Raw genomic sequence first — 26,820 nt, 5'->3', positions numbered from 1 at the left:
CATTTACAAAGAAAGTGGGAGGGATCAATAATTGTACCTAAAAACATAATATTTTGCCAAATAAAGTAAAAACAACTGAAATATTACCCTAGACTACCTTACCATATGATTGAATAATTTCTTGAGAGAGTGAAAATTTCTGGACATATTGTCTTTATTCACTTTGAAATATGTAAATGCTCATTTCACTGATCATTTAAAATTCTGAAGTAAAAACATGTGTGAAAATGACTAGGAATAGTATTTCTGATTTTTGTGTCCCTATAATTTACCTGTATAGGACTCTTTCCTTGAACTTCACAAATAATTATGTATTATGTCTATATTTTGCTTATACAATGCTACAAAAATTTGAAACTGTCCACTGTAACATTTTATTTCTTTATAAAATGTAAATGCCCCCAGCAAGACTAGTTTTGACATTATAGATTATTTATAGAATGAAATACTGCAGGTGTAAATATATTATCTAACCCTCTGGTTATTCTGGAGAGTTTAGTTCTCTGAAGTTGATCTACTGAATAAAATAGACTTCCCAATATGTTTGTTGCTAAAATATTCTGTTATTCAGCTGGTGATATATTTTATTTTAATTTGTAAAAACTAAAAAGGTTTATATATTGTAGCCCCCCTTTTAAAAACAAACTGATGCTATGAAGTCCATATGTAGCTATGCAATGCTCTTTGTTCTCCTATATCATTGACTATTACATCATTGATTATGAAGTAACCATTATAGTTAAATTTTCACTTTTTAAAATCAACCATATTATATTTATATTAAAGATATTCTTTTATGTATGACTCTTATATCACTACGTAGGTAAGGAGGTTTAAATCTAGGAGGCAAAAACAATTTATTATTTTATATTATTCTCCATTTTTAAATCCACCTTGTACCTCATTTTAGCTCTGGATTCTATGGACATTAATTCTTTTTTTAATTGACAACATTTTTGTGGGCATTTAGTTCATGAGTTTGGTGTGATTTAGATTAGAATTATTATAAACTATAATGTTTCTCTCATGAAAAAAAATCTTTATTTATTGAATGAAGTCTAGAGAGAACTCAGTTTTCCATAGTAACAGTTGCCAGATCACGAGCAATGAGAAAATAATTTTTTTAATCCTGAAATATCATTTTAGTTAATAATTATACATTTATTTCTTTTTTGCATACCATTTTATCAGAGATAGGAGGAAATAACAAAATTGACTATATTAAAATGGCATATCATATTTTTTACCCTGCTCATCCCTCTCATGGAGGGGAGGGGTCAATGAGTAGTGAAATAGCCAAAAACAGTTTGCAGAAAAAAATGAATAAATGATGCCAAAGACACGGAGAATCTGTAAATCAGATTCTAAACAATAAACCTCAGAAAAATGAACTTGAAATTACGGAGTTCAGTCAATAACAGAAATAATCTGAAAATTTTATTAAGACTTAATGTAATGAACCAACACAATGTCCTAATTTATTAACTCATATACATTAGTATTAATAAAGTTTGAGGAAATTTTCAGGTTAGCCATACCTATTAGGAAAAATGAAATAACAAAAGGAAGAGATATTAAGACAACCTAACATAAAATGCTAAAAATATTAGCCAAAACCAATCTAATATTCCTTGGAATGAACTTCTGGAGAAGAAGGAAATATAGCTAAAAATTTAGCTCTTAGAAAACCAAATTCAATACAGGCCTGAAATCGCACATTTCCAACTCCACCTACTTCTTGTGCATATTGACCTCTGCTGTTTCTTGGACATATCATTACTTTCCATAAGACCATACAGATTCACTACTGTCCTCAGCATTTTTGTGCAAGGAAAGAGAGGGGGAAAGTAACAGACAAAATGGGCATTTGTGGTATAACTTTTTTTTATCTCTCCAAAAAGATTCTTAAATGGAGAGTCTAAAGAGAAAGTAAAACAAAGAAATTATTTGTTTATGAAAAAGATGAAAGGGTTGTACTTTATACATGATTTGTTCAACATTTTTAAATTTTATTTTATTTTTAATGTTTATTTTTGAGAGAGAGAGAGAGAGAGAGAGAGAGAGCTTGTGGTGGAGGGGCAGAGAGAGAGAGAAGGAGACACAGAATCCCAAGCAGGCTCCAGGCTCTGAGCTGTCAGCACAGAGCCTGACTCAGGGCTTGAACTCATGAACTGTGCGACCATGACCTGAACTGAAGTCAGACACTTAACTGACTGAGCCACCCAGGCACCCCAATTTGTTCAACATTTATTTTTATTTGGGGATTTATTTGTTCTAGATTTTCCTACATATTATGTGCCAGTGTGCTAAGATGCTGGGTATAATATTAAGAAAAGGCATGCATCCCTGCTCTCATGGAGTTTATAGTTCCAAGAAGGTTCAAAGTTCTAATCTAAGGTGTTAGATACTGGTAGGGTGGGAGAAGTCCCATTTGGGAATAAAGGCCAAATAAGATTTCTGGAGTAAAAAAATTTTTTTTTGAATTTAAATATGTTCTTATGGGGATTTAACAAGTGTCCTTCTATTGAAGAATCATTATTTGGGCACCAAATATTCACACATTGAGGGGAAAATAGCCCTTAGATTTTAGATACAGCCCAAATAGATGCTATATAAATAGACAGTTAACTAATCCAAATTTCTCTTGCAAAGTGAGAAATAAAACATAAACTTATTTTCTTGAAAAGAGAGATGGAGAAGATCACTCTGGTAGTACGAATTTGGGGTGTGTCCTTGTGAGGTCCATTTAACGAAAACTTTTAAATGTGGTAGAGCCCGATTTTGTACATTTTGTACATTTTATTCACATTGTCATGAAATAAATGCTGAATTTAATATAAACTGTGAAATGAAGCAGGGAAATACAATTACAGTGTTAAAGGATTATATCAAAATTAAAATATTTATTTTTATTTTAAAATCTGTAATAGTTTTAGTGGTATATATAACAGAAACTTTTTAAATAAAAACAAATATTTTAATCTACAAAAGTAACATAATTACACATTTGGCTAATAGTTAATTAGTTAAGCACATCAGATATGGAGCAGGAAATTAAGACCACTGTTATGGGGCACCTGGGTGGCTCAGTCGGTTAAGCGCCTAACTCTTGCCTTCGGCTCAGGTCATGATCTTGTGGTTCATGAGACTGAGCCCCACATGGGACTCTGCAGTGACAGTGTGGAGCCTACTTGGGATTCTCTCCCTCTGTCTCTCTGCTCCTCCTCCTCTCTCTCTCTCAAAATAATTAAATAAAATGTAAAAAAAAAAAAAAGTTGTTTAGAAAAAGACTGTTGTTATATGCAGATGATATTGAGCAGAAGGCTCTTCATTAAGGATTCTCTATATATGGTTTAAGATGACCTCAAGAATAAAGTAATAATTTTTTTTTGCTATAGAGCCAATCAATCCACACTAGCTAGATGTATTATGCCATTTAGTTTGCTTTTGTACTAACATAGAACCTTACTGACAGTGGCATAAAAAATATGGACATTTATTATTTCAACTAAATCATTAACAGGAAGCAAGCCTGTTCTAGGTTTGGTTCAATAGCTTAACAATGTTACCAAGCTCCTTAGCAGTTTACATTTTTTTATATTGCCACAATGTCAGCAATGTCTTTCCTCATAGGCACATTATGACTGCTGCAGCTCCAAGCATCATAGCCTGATATTACAATTTCCAAAGGGAAGAGAGTTTCTCTTAATGCATCTTTTTATAAGGGAAGAAATTCTTTCCCAGAGGCTCACAGCACCATGCTTCTTACAGCTCATTGACTAGGTTTGTAGGATGTGTTCATACCTTACCCAGTCATGATAAAGAGATGAAATTTCTCATGATTGGTTTGGCTAGGCAAGAGCTCTTAAAAGAATGAATACCTTCTCAGTATCCAGTGCTCAATATGGTTAGCTTCTATTTGCTTTGTATCAATTTTAACTGCTTTGTGTGAACTTCTTGAATGATAAAATTTAATATCTGTTTTCACAGAGACCAGACTGGGCACAAAGGCAGCTAATTAAAACACACACACACACACACACACACACACACACACACACACTGAAAACAAACATTTAATCAGAGCCTACTTTGCTCCAGCTTCTATCTAAATTCTACTTTTTTGTTTTATCCTTAAATTCTCACACAAACTTTGGAAATAGGACAATTGTTATTGGACGATTGTTATACCCATTTTCCAGAAGAAGAACCTGAGGCTTAGAGATTTGGCTCAGGTTACCTAGTAAATGAAAAAGCTGGAGTTTGAACCTGGGAAGTTTGAAATCAGAGGCTGTGTACTTACCTATTCTTCTATACTATCACATTAGACATTTGTAAAATTTATGTTATGTAAATGGACATCTTTTAAAAGCACTATATGATGTCACTGTTTAAATAAATCTAGTAACATTTTTGTTAAAACAGTAATTGGCCACCTAACTTACCAGCTGTGTATATATCTGATTTTTGTACGTTGAGTTTGCTGAAGGCACACTTGTACCACATCTTGTCTCTTCAGGAATATCTCATGAAATTCTGTCAGAAGTTGGGTTTTTATAGGGAAGAAAAATTTCAAAGCCTAGAGATTCCGTGAGGCTTAGTTGAATTGGGTAAATACATCATTCATAGCACTATGTCCCAATAGAATTTTGGCATCTATTTCACAGCTTCCAAGTTCAGTTTTATGTACAGAATGTTTCAGTCTTAGCCACGTTGGGGATGTATGGAAGTTTACCCCCTGGGATATTTTGGGGGGATTCACTGTACTCTAGATCAGTGGATCTCAAACTTTAGTGTGCCCAGAATCACTGAAAACACAGATTGCTAGACCCCACACCCAGGGTTCTTGACTCGATTGGTGGAGGTGGAGCCTGAGAAGCTATATTTTTGGCAACCTCCCAGATGCTGCTGGTGCTGCTGATGCTGTTGGTCCCCAGGGACCACCCTTTGAGACCCTGCTCTAGAGAGTTGGATGGTACCTGCCATGATAAATAGTTTGCCTTTGAAATATGCCAAACTTAAGAGGATGTCATTTAATATTTGGCAAATACATGAATAAACACACATTGAAATATTCAATAGGGTTGTCAGGATAGCCTCACTGAAAGGGTGAGAATTGAGCAATGACCTAAAGGGAGGAGTCTTCTTATGCCTCAGCATGAATATCACATTTCAGATTTATTTGCCAACAAATCATATATGTGTGTATTTTTAGCCTTTTTTAAGTAGCAATCTACAATTTACAAATTATTTTTAAAAGTAGGTAAAAATAGAACTTAGTTGTGCTCAATAGCAACTTACATCTGAGAAAGACTTCTATATCCATGGCATTTTTCTGTTTTTTCTCAAGATTTTATCCCACCAGCCATTAATGCCCCACATCCATTAATAGGACATGGTTTCGATGAGACTGAGAAAGAGGCTGCCATGCCAATGACCTATATTTAGCTTTGAAACTCAGGCGGCTGCTGCCCCAATCCACTGGAAACTCTCCAACCTCCAAGACAAAGGTCACAACCTCTAGTTGAAAAACACTATCACATGCCAAGGAGCAAAGAGGACCTTTGCAAAGAGTTTAATTGCTCCAGTGCTTTAACACTTAAGAAATTTTTATTTCTGAAGGCCTTTGTTCGTTTTTCATTAAAATAGAAAGTCCAAGAAACAAACTGCCAACATAAATGAGTAAAAGGCAGATTCAATGTCCTTAACATTCCCAGAAGCCGATGTAAACTTTGAGCTATCCTTTCAAACCACTAGAGGCTTCATCAGGAAGCTAATGTGAAGTACCCTGAAGAGACAAGAGTAGTAAGGGTGGACTGGTGTGGTCCACTATCAAAAAAGAGTCATTCAGCATCCATATGATGATAAACTTAGAGCATTTTAAATGGTCTGAACCTGACAAACTGTGCTGTCCAACACAGTAGTCAAGAGCCTCCTGTAACTATGTAAGTTTAAATTAGAATTAAAATTAAAAATTTGGTAGCTACACCTGGCTGGTGGCTACCATATTGAGCAACAGATTCATGGAACATTTCTATCTTAGTCTGTTCAGGCTATTACAATACCATAGCATGGGTAGGTTATAAACAAGCAAACAAAAACATTTATTGCTCATAGCTACAGAGCCTGGAAGTCCAAGATCAAGGTGCTGGCTGATTCAAGTGTCCAGTGAGGGTCATAATGTCCTGGTCCATAGATGTCTGTCTTTTTGCCTTCTGTGTGCTCACGCAGCAGAAGAGGTAAGGGAGCTCTTTGGGGTTTGTTTTACAGAGGCACAAATCCAATTCATGACATTTCTACCCTCATGACCTAATCACCTCCCAAAGACCCCACTTCCAAACACCATCACATCAGGATTTAGTATTTCAATATATGACTTCGGGGGGACATAAGCATTCAATCTATAGCAGTTTCCACGATTGCAGAAAATTCCGTTGGACAGCACTGGTTCTTCAGACTATGGCAGGCTCACACTGTTGCACCAGTGCTTCTCAACTCCTCCTGTAGTTAGAATCATCCAGAAACTTAAAAACAAAATGCCTGCACCACATCCCCAGAGATTCTGGTTGGTCTAAGATCAGATCTCGGCATAAGCATTTTCCAAAAGTGACTCACAGGATTCTGATACACAGCTGGGGTTGAGAATTGCTAAGTTACTCACTCTACTGAAGTAAGCCCTACACCAAAAATTTAAGAGGTTAGTAGATTTAGAACTGCTACATCTCATCTTAATATTTCAAAAGCTACAATCCATCTCCTGTAAAGTGAGGAAGGTTCAAACCAAATTAAAGAATAACTGGACAGTCAGGCCAATTCTGTGGGATAAAGCATTGACTGCCTAATGAACACAACATCAGCTGGAAGAAAAACGGCCCAAGAGCCACTGTTAGTCTTGCATACTAAAAGACTATTCTGAAATTAATTTGAGTTTTTAAAAAATAATGTGAAGTTTATTAAAGTTAATATCCAAGGAAGCTCTTCCTTGTGTTTTAAATTTAATTTACAAATCTTATCATATTTATAAATCTTGCAAGTTTTAGAAATCATGGTCCTTTAAATTTTGGTCTTATTTATAGTATTACTTAAATGCTTTCCAACTCTTTATTCCCCTTTATACTGCACTTATAAACTTACTGCATAAACATTTTCAAGAAGTTAAGAAAGTCTTACATATCTAATAAATTTAACTTCTAAGTATGGTGACTAAGTTCTCTTTAATGTTTCAACACACATATAACTTTGTAGGAATTATACTTAAAAGTCTAATAGGCTGAGCTCTTACAAAACACTTTTGTACTTATTCTACATCTTTCTGGAGTTGAAAGAGTCTTACCTACTAAGAATGTCTTACCTACTAAGAATATTTTAACCCCAGAAAGATTTAGAATGAGTCTAACAAACCAATTATGTCCTACCAAAAAATTTTGGAGTGATGCCTTCCCAAGTGAAAAATTTTATCTGCCTTCTCAGCTTATTGTGGTGTCTAGATGAGAAGAGGTTTTGGCTGCAGCACACTGTATCTGTGTCTGAGACACTAATGTAATATGCTGAGCCTTATTTATATTCATTGTATCAAAAAAAAGTAAAATTATTTGCTCAAGATATTGAGTCATACCTTTCTGGACCTTTTTCCAAGTCAGGTTAGGATCTTTGATCCACACACACACAAGTGGCTACAACAATGAACAAATATTTATAGGTTGTGCATTTCTTAATCCTTTAGAATATATCCTTTAGATATAAAGGGTTTTATCTAAAGGTTTTATCTATATTTATATCTAAATCTAGACACCTTTGAACTTGGCAGAATCCTTCACATACTGTAGTATAGGACAATCAACTCTTGGATATACTAAGAGTTACTTAATTGACACAATCTCTTTCATGGCTTTGTCTGAATATATGATCACAATTTCCAAGCATATTCTACTGACAAGGTTGTTGTTTTTTTTTAACCCTCACAAGAGCTGACAAGAGGCTTCTTCATACACATTTCTATTGAAGACATATGAGAACAATTTAAGTACACAGCTTTTCCTGATCTGTTTGAGTCCTAGCTCTGCCCTTGACTACATGTATAACCTTGGGCCAGTTACTTAATTGTGCAGACCCTCAGTTTCCTCTTCTATGAAACAAGGTAATATCACCTACCTCACCTGGTTTTGTGAGACTACAATGAGGGAAAGCACTTAAAGCACCAAGTATAGCACCTGACGTGTCTAAGCACTCAGTATATGCTCTAAGTTCATTTTATCATAGACCCCCCCCTTGATGTCAGTGATCAAAATAGGCTTTGTGCAGTGTGTTGGGAATTAAAAAGATAACCCCATTCAGGTGTATGGATATCGCAGTATTAGGGAGGCTCCCATTATCCTCCGTAGCTACACTTAAAAGTCAGTAAATCCCAGTAAAATGTCAGTAAAGTCAGAGATCCTTTTCAATGTAATGATTAAGGTTCCTTTGTTACCTGCATTTTGTTCACTAAATATATCTCAATAAATTTGTTGAGTTTCTACTGTATTAAAAACAACAGCAACAACATTGTGCTGAGCCTTAGAGGATTAGGGAGAAGGGAAAAGCCAATGACAAATGGGGTAGACTTCATGGAGAAAGATACTTTTGACTAGGGCCTTGAAAGACAGTAGGCTTTAACATGTAGAAACTGAGAAAAGACATTCCAGGTAAAGAAAGCCATGTGAGCACAGGCAAGGAGGAGAGAAAACACATGGCATTTGGAGATGCCAGCTAGAAGTCCAGTGTAGGTACAAAGTAAGCTATAATGGGGGGGGGGGGTGCAGAAACTGGGAGAAATGGACCTGTGATGGTAGCTTGGAGCCATCACAAGGAGGATTCGGAATCCCAAGCTAGGGAATCTGGATGTCCGTTATTGCCAATAGAATACCAATTCAAGTGTTTGTAATTAGCCAAAAAATGGTGATGGGATAAATAGGAGGAAACTGCTTCTTTCTTACATCACTATTTGCCTATTAGCCTGAGTAGAAGAAAACTTCAATGGTCTAGATCTCTGGCCAGGTAAGTTTTGATGGGGGGAATGAAGAGGAATAGAAAAGGTTGAAAAATGTGGGACAGTTTTCAGTAAGTGTGGACACTGGGCAGCAGGGGGCAGCATGAGGGCACTGAAAAGTTAAAAGAATGTGTAGGGCATTTGCTTCTGTAATATTTCTTGACAATTATGAATTTGCATCTATAAGGCTACTTATATTAATAATAACTTAGTGTTCTTTTCCCAGAAATGAATAAATTAAGAGAGAAAAGAAGAAAAGTAACAGGCTGGCTGGTGGCAGAATAACATCACTGTTTATTTAAGAGCATAGAAATAAACAGTTGTCTATGTATTATTTCCTTTCAGTGTTCATATAGATTTGAAAATGTCTAAATTTCAATTTGAAAGCAATTGGTTTTCGTTTGAAAAACCTTTATGACTCTTAACTATTTTGCATTTTTTCAAAGTACCCTTGTTCAGCTACACTGTGTCTAAAGGAACTAGTACAAAAAAAAAAATGAGAAAACACCTGAAAATAAAATTTTAGTTAAATAATGAATACAAATTTTAATATACATTCTATTTTACACACAAATATATGGAATTTTAAGTTTTGTCCTTTTATGACTATGATATTTTGGTACTTTCAAATGGAATTTTTCTTTCTATATAAAATTTGAGACTATCCTAAATTCCATATTTTTCTGGTGAAATTCACTTTTTTACTAACATTTTTAGAAGTTTGGATGGTTCGTGATAGGAAGAATAGAAAATTAGAAGTTTCCCTTTAGATTTTTTTTTTTTTAGCTCTGGAATTTACCATTGTGAATGCTCCGTTACACCCACCAGAAAATCTCTCTCTTCCATTGTAAGAGGAAGATGGTATAAAACTGTTCATATACCACACACTTACAGAGAAACTTTCTTTGTTCCTTCAAGATTCTCTCAGTGCCCACCACACATGTTTAGGAGGCTGTGATCTCTGCATGGATTGCCCTTCATGTCCTGCTTTTTATTGCCTCATTTCACCTTTATGTATGCTTCTTTCCTTGTATTAACATAATACGTTATACTTGTCACTTGAAGAAAATTAAAAAAAATTTTTTTAATGTCTATTTGTTTTTTTTTTGGGGGGGGGGGAGGGACAGACAGAGAGGGAGACACAGAATGTGAAGCAGGCTCCAGGCTCAGCTGTCAGCATAGAGCCTGATGCGGGGCTCAAACTCACGAACCGGGGCTGAAGTCTAATGCCCAACCGACTGAGCCACCAAGGCACAATAAAATTTTTTTTAATGTTTATTTATTTTTGAGAGAAAGAGAGACAGAGCATGAGCGGGGGATGGGAAAAGAGAGGGAGACACAGAATCCAAAGCAGGCTCCAGGCTCTGAGCTGTCAGCACAGAGCAGTGAGATCATGACCTGAGCCGAAGCTGGACGCTTAATCAACTGAGCCACTCTGGCACTCCTATACTTCACTTTAAATGGCCACATAAACTGGGGGCTGACTATTCCATAATTGTTGAATATTGATTTCCACCTTCATTAAGGAAAATTTGAAATGATGAATAAATGTTTGGTTCTTAAATAACATGAAAGGAGATAAAAACAAATAGCTCCATAAGTTTATGAACCATTTTCTGTATATTTCATTTCAATCATTTGTAAATTTAAAAATATAAAAATAAAAAATTTTTAACATTACCTTTCAAACTAGGATACACCAGTATGTACACACAGGACATACCCTGTTTGTTTTTACAGGAACTAAGTCCATTAAAGGAAATAACATCTTTTTCTTTTGTATCTCCCATGGTTCATAATACAATGCTTGCACAGAGGCAGGGGCCAATAATTAAAACATTAGGAAAATTTATTAAAGTGTATGAAATAATCTAGTTTTTTGATGTAAAGATTTAAATGTACTCTTTATACTTCTTAAATTGTTGAACTGGTTAAATTGTTACTATTATTGTTCTGGTTGTTTCTATTTGGTATTTTTCTTAGTGCCAGGATAATAGCATTGGGTTATTTTCTTGATTTATTACATAGAAATTCCCTGTACTTTTCCAGTGAGAATATCAGACTAATTGCAGCCCTATTACTAGATTTAATTATTTTGATCATTTCTGCTTCAGCTTTTATTTTGAACCTTGTCTCTTTCTTTAGATAATAATTCTCAATCCTTATTTTCCAGTTTTAGTGATATCTTTTTAAGCTACATGGATTTCTCAGATCACATTTGACCATAGTTATGGCAAAGCTACTTCTACTAAGCATCCTTTTGTTTAAGCATTGAGTGTTACTAATTACCAACTAGCAGAGCATTACATCTTTGACTCACTCAGTGAAATTACTCGCCCTCTAGGGCATAGCTTTCACTTTATTTGCTCTTACACTCTTCGTAAGGGTTTTCTATACTATGTAAACATATAGCCAAGAAATACGAAACGCATAATTACTATGAAAATCATATATCTCAATTTTAATTATCTTTTCTTAGACTTTTACATTTAAAAAATTTCACATATCCTCATTTTTTTTCTACCAACTATAGAAAAGGCAAGATGTTCATACAGTTTGACAGTCGGAAAGTTGGGAGGGATCAAGTCTTAGTGCTTTTTTTCAAAGTCCATTTTTTTCAAATGGCCCAAGGACATTAAGATCAAGATTACACAGCTAATTGGTGTTAAGAAGCAGGATTAGAACCTACATCTTTTAACGTAAAATGTTCGTGAATAACTATTTAATACAGATGAGATAGCCAAGCATGAGTTATTTTTTAATTCATTGATGACTCAATTATAAAATGTAACATGGCTTAAAAACCTTTTCTTTCTTTCTAAAAATAGTCTTAAAAACGCACATAACAGAGGCACTGCTATCATTATAAAGTTAGATTCTTTTCTCTATACTTAAAATTGTTTTGTTTTTTATTCCCACTGAGAATTGAGAAAACAATTTTAAGAAAGACCATTAGACAGAATGTAGTTCAAAATTACTCCTGAAGAACTGTTAATTTTCAAGTAGACCATGAAAGTGTATTTGAAGAAGCACAGATTCTGGAACAATGCAAAAAAATAAAGACAGAGAGTTCTGTTAAGATGGAAGAACAGAACACACACAGTAGTGTCTGCTACAAACCTGATATAAGGGTGTGTGTGTGTGTGTGTGTGTGCGCGTGCGCGCGCGCTAGCATTTTTGTGACTAGGACAAAAGATAGGGTTTAAAAAATTGGGGGAGAAGGAACGCTTTTTTATTCAGATAGCATTTCCTTCTTTTTAAGGTTTGGGCTTTGAGTATTTCTGTTTGAAGAAAATAAGGACCAAACAGCTAGTATATACCCCGTTTAGTATTTATATTAAAATGAAGGTAATTAGGACCTGGTTCAGCCTCTCCAGGGCAACCAACTTTCCAACCTATACTGGAAACTATTCCTTATCTGTTTTTAAGAAAAATGCTCAGCTTTTTTGGTGAAATAGTATTATCTAATAATTCTTATTGGAATCTTACTATAATAACAGGCACAGAAACTATATTGTAAAATTTTGTAGGGATTAAATGAGATAGTGCAGGGGAACCTGGGTGGCTCAGTCACTTGGGCATCTGGCTTCAGCTCAGTTCATGATCTCATGGTTTGGAGTTCGAGCCCCACATCGGGTTCTGTGCTGACATTTTTTTTTTTACAAATTAAAAAAAAATTTTAATAAGAGAATGTATGTAAAGCAGCCAGCCACAGTAAGAACTCAGTAAATTTGGTTACGTGGTTTCTATACCAAACAATATTTGGAGGCATGAACTATATCCATGTTACAGAGGAGAAAATTGCAACTCAAAGAAGTAATAATTTAAGTTTACAGAGCTAGGAAAAAGCAGAGTTGAGAATCAAACCCAAATCACCTCTGATTCTGGCGTTAGTATTTTAACCACTACATATTAGCCATTTGTTTTATTGGTGTATCATCTGGTAGAAACCTTAAATGCTGCTTTTTAAATGGGGGAAATTGGGCTGCCTGGGTGGCTTAGTCAGTTAAGCCTCTGACTTCAGCTCAGGTCATGGTCTCACAGCTCATGAGTTTGAGCCCCACATTGGGCTCTGTGCTGACAGCTCAGAGCCTGGAGACTGCTTTGCATTCTGTGTCTCCCTCTCTCTCTGCCCGTCTCCTGCTTGTGCTCTGTCTCTCTCTTTCTGTCTCTCTCTCAAAAATAAACAAATATTTTAAAAATGCTTTTAAATTAAAAATAATAAAATGTGGGAAATTAGTGAGCAGAGAAAATTCAGGGAAAACATTTTTATTAATTTTCTGTTCTAAATGGAGTGATGATAAAGAGTAATTTTTGAGAAAAATATATTAAAATTAAAAATTTATAATTGTAAGAGTTAGAATACAGGTACATTTCTTAGAATAATTCAAACTTATGATAGGTTTTAAGGGGCAAAAAAAGATTATTGAAAAATAAATGAAATGGGTGAATTTGGTATTGTGTTCAAGATTTTCCATTTAAGGAAATGTCCAAAGCCCCCTCAGTCTGCCAACAATCTTCTATGATCAACTGCATGATTTGGACAGGTCATGGATTTTCTGTTCCAATATGCTATTTTGGGGCAAGGGTATGTGTATGCCCTTCCTAACCACTACAGTGAAATTGAAATAATAAATTCTTCCTTAATATTTGTTTAGTACTTTGTAGCTGTCAAAAATTTTTCACTACATTACCCCATTTGTTCTTCATAATGGCCTAAAAGAGAGGAAAACAAGTATTCTTTAAACTAAGTATATGAGATACTTAAGGCTTAGAAACTAAATCATTTCTATGGGATCATACTGCTGGGAACTGGTAGATATTAGATTAGCATCCAGAGCTTTAAACATAGATGCCAGTATTCCTTTTAGCACATGATGCCTGGACTTACTTACTGTACCATGTTGCTACTCGGAGTCAAAAATGTTACTTATCCTTTGACTGTTTTTACACAAAGCACTCAGCCTAAGGGAAACAGTAGCAGCTTGTACAGAGAGGCTCTGACCCCCTGGGGAGCTTGCTTGACCAGATCTGGAGATTGAGTAGTCACTGAGTTCAATGAGTCATTTGTCAATGGGGGGAAAGGTGCACCAGAGCTCCTTGTAGATTTAAACCTAGGAATGATACAAAGTTACTAAAGGGAAACAAAACAAAAAAAAATCTAATTTTTTTTTGATGTTTTATTTATTCTTGAGAGAGAGAGACAAAGACAGAGACAAAGCACGAGTGGGAGAGGGGCAGAGCAAGAGAGGGACACAGAATCCGAAGCAGGCTCCAGGCTCTGAGCTCTCAGCGCAGAGCCCAACGTGGGGCTGGAAGTCACAAGCGGTGATATCATGACCTGAGCCAAAGTCTGACGCTTTACGGACTGAGCCATCCAGGCACCCCAAAACAAAAAAAAATCTAGAAGATGAATGTAATGTTTTATCTAAATTAGTTGTGTGTGTGTGTGTGTGTGTGTGTGTGTGTGTGTGTATCTTGTTGGACTTTGGTTTCATGTGAGGACTTTTTAGCTTGGTTTTGTTTTGTGTCCTTAGGTAAGAATTTTGAAAGTCTTTACAATTCATGTTGTTTTATACTGTATATATAGAAAAAAAAAGCTCTGAAAAATAAAATGATCTATGGGATAAAATAGAATTAAAATGTCCTTTAAAAATCGCTCATGGTTATTGAGCATTACTTTTGTGTCACGTTCCTGATAAACTCTTTGCATTAATGATTCTATTGAATCAATGTATCAACCTACATAGTAGATTCTGTTGATTACTATTTCACTGATGGAGAAACTGCAGCTCCAAGAGTTTTAAGTTAGAATAGAAATCTCTGAATCAAAGTGGTTCACCATGTTCTTTTTAACAGAGAAAGTTTTAGACAGAAACATAGCTAAATATTTTGGTTTATTTGGTATTAAATACCCAATATATTGTCAAAGTATAGCAATCTGCTAAATTCTGTGTCAGAATTCTGTTCATTTTTATACTTAAATGTCTTATTTTACACTGGTTTTAGCAGGATAAAAGTCTTAACTGATAATAAGGATAATACTTTACATTTATAAGATCATTATGCTTTTTTCAAAGTTCACATGTCAGACTTCTCAAGTAATTAAAGGAATAACTTGATCAGAAAAAAAACTTTTATTTCCTTGAATTACCTAGATTAGAATTTCCCAAAGTGTGTGTTTATAGAACTAAAGGTAATAATTGATAGTACATAGTAAGGGGTTGCATGGTCAGATAAATTTGGAAAATACTGTAATAAGCATTTGTAAGATTTCTTTTCTGCAGTTGTCCTGATCCTTTGCCTTATGAGCCTATACATTTTTAAAAATATATATATAATAGTATTTTTCTTACTTACTGCTTTTTTTTTTAATGTTTATTTATTTTGATGGGGGTGCACAGAGAGAGAAGGAGAGAGAGAGAATCCCAAGCAGACTGTAGGCTGTCAGTGCAGAGCCCAATGCAGGGCTCAAACTCATGAACCACGAGATCATGACCTGAGCTGAAATCAAGAGTCAGACAGTTAACTGAGCCACCCAGGTGCTACATATGTGCTACCACAGTGTACCTGTGTTTAATTTTTGGCTTATGAGTCTAGTGTTTGGGAAACTTAATTCAGAAGAAATCTTAAGATCTGGATATGACTTATGTCCTTATTAGTAACTCATTTAAGCAAATTGGGTTGGTTTTTTGTTTACTAGTTTCTGCAACTTTAAAGATGGAAGATAAGTTTTACTTCCTCCTGTAACTAGGATTTTGTAAAGACTTGTGAAATAATGGAATGTATTCTCTTTTAATGTCTAATGTGGGAGGTGCTGATGATGTTAGCCACGCTGTGTCCCTGGCTCTGTCCTGAAGCTAAGCTGATTTTTGGCCTTGAGGTGCTCTCACTCCTGTGGGCAAGTAACAAGAAAACTATCACAGAAAAAGTATTGGGAAATCACTTCAAAATTTTACTTGGCTTTGGCTTGCCTAGTAAATGATTAATTAACATGCTTCAGGCACCACTCGGCCTATGACTCCTCCAGTTCACATCTCAACTCACCAGAGTATATTTTCCGCCCACAGTGTCCTATAGAAATCTTGCTGGCATGATCTCCAGTGACGGCCTCATTCTTTTTGGTCTTCCTCATTAACCTTTTTGGTCCTCCTTGAAACATTTACCTCACCCAGCTTCTCTCTGTGCTTTTCCCAGCCTCTTGTCTCTCCTTCTCTGTTCTTTTCCTGGCTCTTGTCCCTTTGCTGCCTCCTCGATGTTCGTATCTCTCCGGCTCTGTTCTCCATGCCCTTCTCCTCCTCCATGAATCATTCTTCACACCTATAATCTCAGTCCTTGCGGTTGAAATCGTCACTTTCCCTTCCCTACTCCGGAAGAGAGGAGAAACTGGATTTAGAGTATTTATCTAACTAATCGGCACAACAGTTGCTCAACGTATCATAAAGAATACAGTGAAAGTAAAACTTTAATTTCACTAATACTAACTTATTAGATGATAGAGAAGATAATTCTGTGCCCCACGTTTCAAAAGGAAAATGATTTCCTGCCTTGAGTCATAAAAGCAATGATAGCAACTCAAAAAGTCTCTCTCTCTTGAAAGCCCTCTTCACAATCTTTTTTGTTTTTTGTCTACCACCCACTAATAAATTTGATATAAACCTTCCAATATGAATTTCTACTTCATGAACAGTTTTTCGCTTTTCTCCAAGTTTCATTTCTTCACCCTATGTACCATTTATACCATACTGATTTGTTTATGTTGCTTAGTAAAACTAAAGCTCAACTATAGGATGTTTTATGTGCTCAGACTGTAAGACACCTAAAAGGTTACTACATTCCCTTTCCCTCCCTCCCTTTTCCTCCTCCTCCCCCGGTCCGCTCCTCTCTTCTCTCCTAACTTGCTCATTTTTATGTCTTTGCTCCTTACAACCTTGGACTAACACCTGGGCTGTACACAGTAGTCTGTCAGTAAGTTCCACTCACTGCATTAAATGAGTTAACACTAATTTAACAAAATTCAGTTTAGATAAATACTACCAAATATGATATATATGTTTTAGTTCTTCAATTTCCTTGTTTTCTAAGGCGGGCTTTTATTCTTCTGGCAAATTAATTGTTGGAATGTGTGACATTCCTCTAAAGTACTAAATTGTTATTCAAGTTTCAAATGATTTCCTGTTTATAACTCCCACTTATGCATCCAAATGCATCCAGTAGTCTAGTGTCATCCTCACTAAAATAATGCCACAGAAGTCTCATCAACTGCCTACTAGGACTGGGGAAGAAAAGCTCAGATCATGTGTGGGACCTGGGAATTAAGGAAGCCCAGTCCTCAAAATGGTTAAACTTACCTAATCACCTTTTTTCTTTCCAGAGAAAATTTAGACCATTTTGGCAAAATCCTTGCTGGGTTCATAATAGATTTTCTACAAATTTAGGATTTTATATTTCACAACAAGATGTATTATTTTTTTTAATTTTTAAATTTCAATACTGCTGGCACCATTTTGCGAATTTTTAAAAATATTCTAATTCATTCTCAGGCCCAATTTGTTTGAGTTGTGTTTCTTTTTCTTTTCTTTTTTTTTTCCAGTTAAAATTTGTATTGGAGATAAAGGTAAACTGAAATAACTTTGAGTCCATCCTGCTACAGTTTGCTAAGATTAATATTTTCCCTTTATTCTTTTAAGGTAGAGATAGATTATTTCTGGATATATTATGAATATTTTATCTCAAATATAGATCTTAAATATTCCATACAGAATTCCATGTATAAATCAACTCTGTAGAAGAATCAGTTCAGATATTATTTCTTTGACACCCTATTAAATACATTGCAAAACAATTGCAATACTTACTTTCCAATATTTCCTTGAGGGGGAAAAACACATCATGAAAGCATTTCCAGTTTTTATTTTCCTAAATGTTATGTTGGAAGAATTATTTGATGCCATTGCTTTATATAGCTTACCATGAAAATAAGAAGCAGAAAGTTAGGAAAAAATAATTTTAAGTGAAAATTTAGTGCTTTTGCGCAATACTCCCTTATAGCCCTATATCATTTTCTCATGTTGAGATCATTATTATGCATTCACACATTTTAAAGAAATTAATTTCACTTTTTCTCAATTAAATGTAAAAGCAATATCTCACTTTATTATTAACTCTATGAGGCTATAGGGATCATGTCTTGTTTATCATTGTTCTGCAGCACAAACTGCTTTACCTAGTTCTTAGTAAACATCCAATCAATATTTGTTGAATGCTTGAAGGAATGAAGAATCTAGACTCCTGCTAGCAAAACTGGCATCATGGTTTTTTAAATCTTATTGTTTAATCAAAGAGAGTGTAACTTCTTTGCATCACCATCCATTCTTGCCCTCTTTCCTTCCTGCCTCAGAAGACAGTTCTAACATTAATCAATTTATACGATTCTTTGTTTTCAGTGTACAAACATGCCCACATCTCTCCCACTTTCAAAAACAACACAGTCTGTGACCCAAATAGCTACCCCTTTGTCTCTGCCTCTCCTCCCTTCATTGCCAAGCCTCTTGAAAGGGAAGGCTACATTCAACATCTCTTTTTTCTGACTTGTAGTTCACTCCATGCTTCACTTTATAACCTGGATATGGGGGCTTCACTCTGGAATCAGACACTAGGGATTTCAGTCTCAGCATTGCCCATCACCAGCTTTGTGACCATAGGCAGGTTTTGCAACCTTTATGACAGGACAGATCTCAGAGGACTCTCATGAAAATTAAATGAGATAATACATTTAAAATGTACTTCTGCATTGCCTGGCACATAGTAAATGGTAGGTATTATTCTTACTGATTGGAAGTGTAATGGGAATTCAGAGATGAGAAAGAATGGTACAGACTTAAGAAGAATTATTTTGAATTCACATAACCACTCACTCATTCTTCATATTAGGAAATTAGAACCCAGAGAGATTAAGTAGTCACAATTTCGTGGAGGACATGATATTTGATTTGGATTTTGACGGATAATAACAATAGTTTATAAGTACTGAATGTTTACTGTGGGCTAGAGACCATTCTAAATATTTACATGGAATGTTTTATTGAATCTTCAAAACATTCCTGTGAGGTCGTATTTCTCATTTCGTTAGCTAGAAATATACTGTCCGTCAGGGAGAACTGAGAAAAAGGAATGAATAAAAATCTGGAAGCAGGAAAGACATGCTGATTTCTAAAGATGGTTATGAGACATACCAGCCAGAGTGAAGAGCTTGTCTTAGGCAATAATGAGAAACGATGTTGGACAGAGTTAGGCAAAGTTATGAGGCCTTAACAACCATACCAAAAAAAAATTTTTTTTTTGGCTTTATCTAATGGGCAAAATAAAGAGAAGATATAAATAAGTGACTTGGGGAAGGGAGGATACCCACGGAATGGGGATTTAGACACACTGGTTGGGTGGCATGAACTATGAAGCCCTGAAGGGCAGTTTGTCCTTCATATACCCAGGGAACCTCTACCAGCCACTATTAGTTACCACTAGCCACTAAGAGAGTACCTGCAGCTTCCTGTTAGGTAGGTGGTTAATAATGGTTTCTTGAAGGAATGAATGAATATAATTATGAATTCCCACTTTCCAGTTGGGAAGTGATGAGAGCTGGCACTATGGTTAAGGCAATGGGAATGGAAATAAGGAGACAAATCCTAGATACAGTTTCAAAGAATAAATAATAAGACTTGGGCACATATTGGACATGAACTAAAATTTAGAACCATACTTCAGGTTTATTATATATAGCAAACTGCAGTGTTAGAGCAGTTGCATTTCACACATTCTTGGTTGTGTTTTCAGCAGAATTTCTGTATTTGGTGTAAATTGAAATGAAGCACATTTCAGCATGATAATATGAGTAATTATTATTACCATTAAAACTTCTATCTCTTTATTTTCTACTCCTACTCCCTCAACCCAAGAGCTTACCAGTTTTACCACACACCTGGTTTGTTGTTGGAGTCTTCTACTGAACTCTGGCCAAATAAACCTCACCTTCACACACCTGGCAGTTGCCTTCTCTCACTGTTTTGTTCATACAGTTGCTTTCTCCCATGAATACCTTTTCTTCTACCAGTTCATTGCCATTACCAACTAGAATATTAGTCATCTTTCAGAACCAAATCACATGCTATCTTCTCCATGATGTCTGATCAGCCCAGGTGAAACTGACTTTTCCTTCTGAACTCCCATAGCAATGCACTTCACCATACTGCCTAGTACTCGTCATTTGGTTTACTGGGTATCCCCTTATCAAAATCTTACTTGTATTCCCTACATTTAAGCCTGAACCTTTATTTCTCCACTCCTGGCCCTTAGGAGAGAGGGAACTGAATTGAGTATGAAGCTTGAGACTCCAGTCTTTGGGTCCTTGAAAACCCAGTTAGGACCTGGGAGTCAGAAATCCAGGTCATTGAGCTGGATGGAGAGTTGCTGCAAAAAGAAAACGTCACTTAGCAGGCATATTATCTGCGAAAAGGCAAGCTTAATTTGTAAGCATATCTCTGAACCTGCCATGGAGGATGATTCTAGAATTTCTAGAGAACAAGGAACTGATTTGTACAGTATCCATAAGGGATGTAGAAAATGTTATCCATAAGCTGTTATTTTCATGAAGTTTAAAAATACATATATTTGTTTCCGTGGTGGTTCATTCATAACTTAAGATCCTATTTTGTTCTATAAAGTCTGTAAAGACTTTGTGCTATGAAGTCTTCTATAAAATCAATGGAATTCTACTTGTGGGATTTTCAGAAATCTAATATTGTAGGCTGCAGAAGACTACTAGACTAATATTGAACCAGAACTCTTAAACTTGGCTAAATAGGTGTCTATTTCACAGTGTGGTTGGCAATTCTTGAGGCTCCCAGAATATGATATAGGCTCTCGTGGCTAATTCTTTGCACATGCTGCTTCTCTTGCCTAATATACTTCTCTTCATTTTTTTGTTTTTTGTTTTTTTTGGCAAGGTTAACTCATACTTATCCTACACAATTTTGACTCAGATATCATCTCCTCCAAAAAAACCTTCCCTGAATGCTTTCATTAGAGCCACTGCCTATGGATTGGGTGCCATTCCTGCCTGTTCCCACAATAGCCTGTACTTTCATTATAACACTTACTTCAGGTGTGGCAGTTTTCATCTACAGGTCCTTCTGCTCGAGCTCTGAGCTCTGCCAGTGATAAGTCATCAGCAGCATACTTAGAAGGCCACGAGGGCTCATAAATGTTTGCTCAGTGAATAAATGCACAGTATTAGTATAGAAAATGTGGATGAAAGTCCCTCTGCCTCCCAGAGGTAAGTTGTCAGTATGAGAATTTTAGGGTAATTTTTGAGAACTGGAGTCTGTGTGTTCCTTTTCTTCTCCCCACCTGGTAGAGTGTAGCTAAACCAGCCTGGAAGATAGCAGTTTCCTATGTGCCTTAAGCAAGTTAACAGTTCCCGTCCAACCCAGTATTTAAGAATTGTGATTATTTTTACTGTGTAGCCCCAGGGAGAAAAGCAGACTTATAAAACATTTTTCTATCTCAGTGAACGTTTGAAATTTTGCTGCCAAACCTACTAAACCCACCCTAACAGTCTTTCTGGTTTTTGTTTAATATGCCACCGGAAAGAGCTCTCTGGATACCTAGTTTCATGTATAATATAAACCAAAAATTAATATATCAGTTCTTCCCCTTTTTTTGTTTTGATTTGGCAGGAGCACTACAGGCTTTATATGATTCAATCTTATAAAGTTTTTCAGAGAACAAATGATAAGTGTGAACCCATGACTATGTCATAGAAGCAGCTTTTTCCTTCAGTGCAAACAAAATCATGAGCTACATATAATGAATTGGCTGTGCAATCCTGAAGTAGGTCGTTTAAAATTTTTTTTCCTCTTAAGGTCATAGTGCCCGATAAGAACTCCTTTTGCTTCAATTACAATAAAAGTGTGAATATGGGTACATAAAATGCAAGATTAAAAAAAGACCTATTTTGGAGCGGAGAAGGATGCGTACCGTTTATAATACTGAGTTCAGTGGATGGGAACTGACCAAAGATTTGCTGCGGAGCCTGTCAAATATTATAATCCAGAATTTCATTAGACGAAAAATAATCGCTGGTAAAAGTTCACCCAAAGTATTATTTTGCCCCTAATTTCGTTTGTATTTTTGTTTTAAAGACCTAAAAAGCCGCGATAACTAAGACATGCATTCACCCACTGAATTTGCCATCGGTGCGCAGCGCCGTCTGGAGCGCCCCTCCTAACCCCCACCGAGGGCGGCTTTGGCCCCCCAGAGTCGCCCCCGCCCCTTGCGCTGGCCGCTGGCGGGGGTGACAGGTGCCGAGCCCGCCCACCCCAGAGTAATAGCACCACCCCGCAATTCTCCCGCCGTTGCCTTTCGCTAAGCCGGCTTGCGGCTGGGTAGTTTGCCTGCACCTTTGCCTGTCAGAAAACGGCGCGGGGAGGGAGCGAGCGTGAGAAAGTGAGCGTGTGCGCTATAAGAAGGAACAGGAGGATCGAGGCGTCGGCTCCCGGCGTCCGAGCGCCCAGTCTGCCCCGTCCCGCCTGTCCGCCTCCGGGCCTGCGGAGGGTGGGGGCCGCGAGCAGCGAGGCCGGCGGGCGCCGGGGGTTGGCGGGACGCGCGCTCCGTGCCGGCGCCCGGCCTCGAGCCCGCGCTCCCCCCCCCCCCCGCGTGCCCGCGCCGCTGCGCGATGCAGTGTGGGGAATGGCTGGGGTTGGCTGAAGAGCGCACAGTGGAGTTTTAATGTCCGCCATGTTGGCCATGGCGTATTGAAGAGAGCGAGCGAGAGAGGAGCGGAGCGGCACAGCCTCCCACCCTCCCGGCTGGTGTTAGTGCCCGGACGGCGGGCTCTGCGCTCCGCCCCTCAAGTCCCCGGCAGCGGTAGGCGAGTGGGGACCGAACCCCCGGTTCTCCATGATCCCGCTGGCCGGGGCCGTTTCCCCAGAGCGGAGAGGTATCTGCTGCGCCTGAGATGAGTAAACTGTCGTTTCGGGCGCGGGCGCTAGACGCCTCGAAGCCGCTGCCGGTTTTCCGCTGTGAGGATCTGCCCGACCTGCACGAATACGCCTCGATAAACCGGGCCGTGCCGCAGATGCCCACCGGAATGGAGAAGGAAGAGGAGTCGGTACGTGTTAACTCCCCTGTCCGACCCAGCGCCAGGCCCCGCTCCCTCTGCTGCCTGCGGCGGCGGCGGAGCAGCATACCCACACAAAATGGCCGCCATCTTCTCTTCGCCGCCGACCCTCAGTCGCCGGCCGGGCCTTTACCCCGCCTCCCCCGGCCTCGACCCCCGGCCGCCGCGGCCCGGCGGGGCCCCCTCTAAGGCCACCCGCCGACCCCGGCCACTTGTACCCGGGTCCCGCGGAGTTCGGGGGCCCGAAAGGCACAAAGGGGTCACGTGACGAAGCTGCCGGCAGCCATTTTGTGGTCTTAGTTCTTGGGTTGGGCCTTGTGCATCCGGAGAGGGGAACGGGCTTGGGTGGCGGTGGGGGTGCGGCGAGCCGGGAGCCGCGGAGGACCCGCCTGCAGCCCTCCCGGCAGGCCGCTGGGTGGCGTTCTAGGGCCACCTCGGCCTTCGCGCGCTGCGGGCGCTGGGGAGCGCAGGTTCCGTGCACAGTGGGGGAATTTCGCTTCCCGATGGCCTGGAAGGGTGGCTGGGCTCTGTGCGGCCCCCACGGGGAGCCTCACTGGGGCATGTAATGTTGACAGCAGGTCTGTGAGGCTTGTATTCTTTTTACCCCCTGCAACAGAGTGTTGAGAGTACTGCGTGTTTGCTCGGATGACTTTTATAGAAGATAAGATTCATTTTCTGTATTTTGGGACTTTTGCATTCATTCCCCCCCAATTCTAATTAGTCGGAGGGTAATAAACTACTGTCTATCCTGACTTTTTCTTTGATCTTTGAGACTATGTTGCAGACTTATTTTGGAGTACGTAGCTTTTCTAAAGCCTGTAACTTTATTAATAGCTTTTTTTTTTTTTTAAGTGTAAGTCTGCCTTCTTTCTGGTTTCTCAACATAGGGGAAGAAACGACCCAATTTAAGAAGATGTTTTATAGATCTAGATTTCGAAAGAGGGTCCTTACTTATCGATAACCGAACTAAAGTTAAGTGAGTTCATTTTACAGAAATCTTCACATTCAGATGTTTTATATCGGGTGGGTTTCAGTATTTAACTATTTACAGCAAATAGACATTTTATCATAGCTATGGCTTTACCTTGTTGTGCAAACTGGGTTGAGACACAAGGATAATAGAATCTTCCTCTCATTTTCCCCAGATTCTTGACAGTATAGCTTGATGACTTCTAATCCTAAGGAATTGCATACTTTGGTTTTCAGGTACAGCCATTTAAACAGGGTGCAGCGTATTGACAGTTCAAGGAAATCAAGGAGTCGCAAGATTTGTGTGCTACAATTTTGTTGTGGAAAATTGTACTGTAATACTTCTATTTGGTACTGTAAGAATTTGAAATGTAGAAATTATGCTCTGTAATGTTTTTGAAAATAAAGCTCTTCAAATTGTTTGGGTTATTTAACCTTTTAAAGTAAAATAGTTCTGACAGTTGAATGTTATTTTTGAGAGTAGTGTTTTAAGTCTAACTTTACAGATAAGCTAAGTGATAAGTGCATGTAGTAGTTGAGATTGTGTGGTGTAGCACTGACTTTCAGCACTTATCAGACAGAACCTCTCAATTTATTTTACTTGTGTCAACTTTAGAGTAGATTGGTGCCATTTATTTTTTAATAAGTGATCTGTTTTTAAAAATTAAAGTGCTTGTGACTGCAGAATCTTGTCTTTTGGTTTTATTTTTGTTTCTAAGTTTTACAGATCATACTTTCAAGTTGGGGTGTTGGTGTTATACTGCCTTGGAATTTAATTTGTAGTTCTTGTTTTGCAGCCAGGGAAGGTGGGGAGATGCTTTATAAAAGCAAGGTAGCACTACAGTACATGTTAGACATTTAGTTAAGTCTTGCTTCTGAGTATTTTGGACAGTCTCGAGCTACAACCTGAACTCCGAGCTGAACTCAACTAAAGTATCAATGTTTGTTAAACTTTATAGATAATTTTGTTCACAGAAATAATTTTGACGTCTTAGAGTGCAATGGATATCATTAGAAATATGTGCAGTCTCTCTGAGGAATGTGAGGGATTTTTATTTTCCTTTAAGCTACCTTTTTCCATCATCTGTTTAGAATTTGTTTCAATTTACATCCAGCCAAAACTATGATCAGTGAAGCATAGACATCAAGAATAGATACTGAATTTAATAAAAGGATGTAAGCACTACCAAGTAAATTGCTGCTGTACAGTCCTGGTTCATGTTGTCAGTAGTAGTAGGCCATATAAGTCACAATATTGAAAATAGCATACTACACAATATTGAAAATGTAGGCTAAACATAGAAATAATTGAATTCTGAGTTAACTTTAGAAAAACAAAAATATTTTGATAATTTGTTGAAGCATGATGTACTTGTAAAGGTGAATGGTTAAAACAAACTTTTGCCTTGGACATTGAGGGTCTAGCTAAAAAAAGTATAATGGTATGTTGATCATGAAAGATGGGGCAGATTTAAATGACAGTTTTGTATATACCCCCTGATTAAGAAAGCATTTCATGATCAAAATGTATCTGCACTATTGTCATGTGAACTGTCTGGTAATTGTTACCATATTTTGTTTCTGTGGTGAAGGACAGACAAATTCTAGGTCTTACCACTGAGAAAATAAAACTTATTAATGTACTCCTATTTAACCAATTTTAATAATATAAGCTGAACACAATTGGGCATGCCTCTTAATTTTTAAGAAACAATTTTAAGTAGAAATCCTCCCCCCACCCCCGTGACTTTACTCAATTTTAGAATTTAGTTGTTATTTATTAGTGTAGTTGGATTGAAAAATAACTCCAAATTGTAATAAATTGAAGAACTTGACTGAGTCTTAGATGTTTAGGGATTAAATGTTTGAATTGGTACACTGTCATACATTGTAGCTTGCTAAGTCAAAAAACAACATTTGATGAAGTCTTGGAGTTGATGAATTACAGAAGTAATTTTCAAATAGGAAGTCAATAGACTGTCAGTTCTAAAATGAGATAAATGAGTCCCTTTGGGTTTAAAAAAGAAAAATTTGGATAAGTTGAGAGGGCAGATGTTTGTGCCATTATAATATTTTAACATTTTTGTTAAGATTATAATCTTAAATTTGAGATCTTAACTTTGAAGTTAGGAATGTTGAAATACTAAGTCTAGTGCCACGGCTTCTCTTTTAATTGAAGGGATAACTTTGCAAGATGTTGGTACTATTGGTGTGTTTTTAATAAAATTGATTTATGTTGGTTAGAATTGGAGCTTTACATTAAAGTATAATTCTGCTGGGAAAGACATTCTGAAAACATTGGTTTTAAAGTGATAATTAATAAGTTGGAACTACCTGGTTCCTATAGTGTAACTTTTTCATTGGGATGTCCAGGGTGTTGTGGCTCTATTATGAGTGGAGAGTTAACCTTTCTACTCCTATTACCTAGTCTGATTTGGGTAGAATAGGTGATGTAATTGATACTACCCTACACAGCTATCTTTGAGACTGTTAGAAGTAGGGTCTAGCCATTATAATCCAGCACCTTGTTTTAATTGGGTTCTATCTGGACAAAATGGTCTCATACACCTGCCTTTCTCTCCTCTTAGAACTACCATCCATTATTAGGTCCTGTATATAATGTTATTAGATCCAAGTTAAGGACTAGTTA

At 37.3% G+C, this 26,820-nt stretch overlaps 1 protein-coding gene across 3 annotated transcripts in view; it reads left to right on the top strand.

Annotated features, from left to right (window-relative positions):
* EPC1 (enhancer of polycomb homolog 1) overlaps positions 1 to 26,820 on the top strand; it is a 94,337-nt gene that overhangs the window by 1,850 nt on the left and 65,667 nt on the right. The window contains exon 1 of one of the 3 annotated variants that reach the window (XM_030321222.1): positions 22,758 to 23,192. The exons of 1 other annotated variant lie outside the window; for it this stretch is intronic. In XM_030321222.1, the coding sequence (XP_030177082.1) occupies positions 23,040 to 23,192 (153 nt within the window). In that variant the 5' untranslated portion in view covers positions 22,758 to 23,039. Of the gene's footprint in view, positions 1 to 22,757; positions 23,193 to 26,820 lie in introns of those variants that run through there. One more of the 3 variants, XM_030321224.1, reaches the window with a different exon arrangement.

The sequence above is a fragment of the Lynx canadensis genome, chromosome B4 (assembly GCF_007474595.2).
Source record: "Lynx canadensis isolate LIC74 chromosome B4, mLynCan4.pri.v2, whole genome shotgun sequence".
Lineage (NCBI taxonomy): Eukaryota > Metazoa > Chordata > Mammalia > Carnivora > Felidae > Lynx > Lynx canadensis.
Note: the sequence above shows the minus strand (reverse complement) of the source record. Positions and strands in the feature narration are given on the sequence as shown.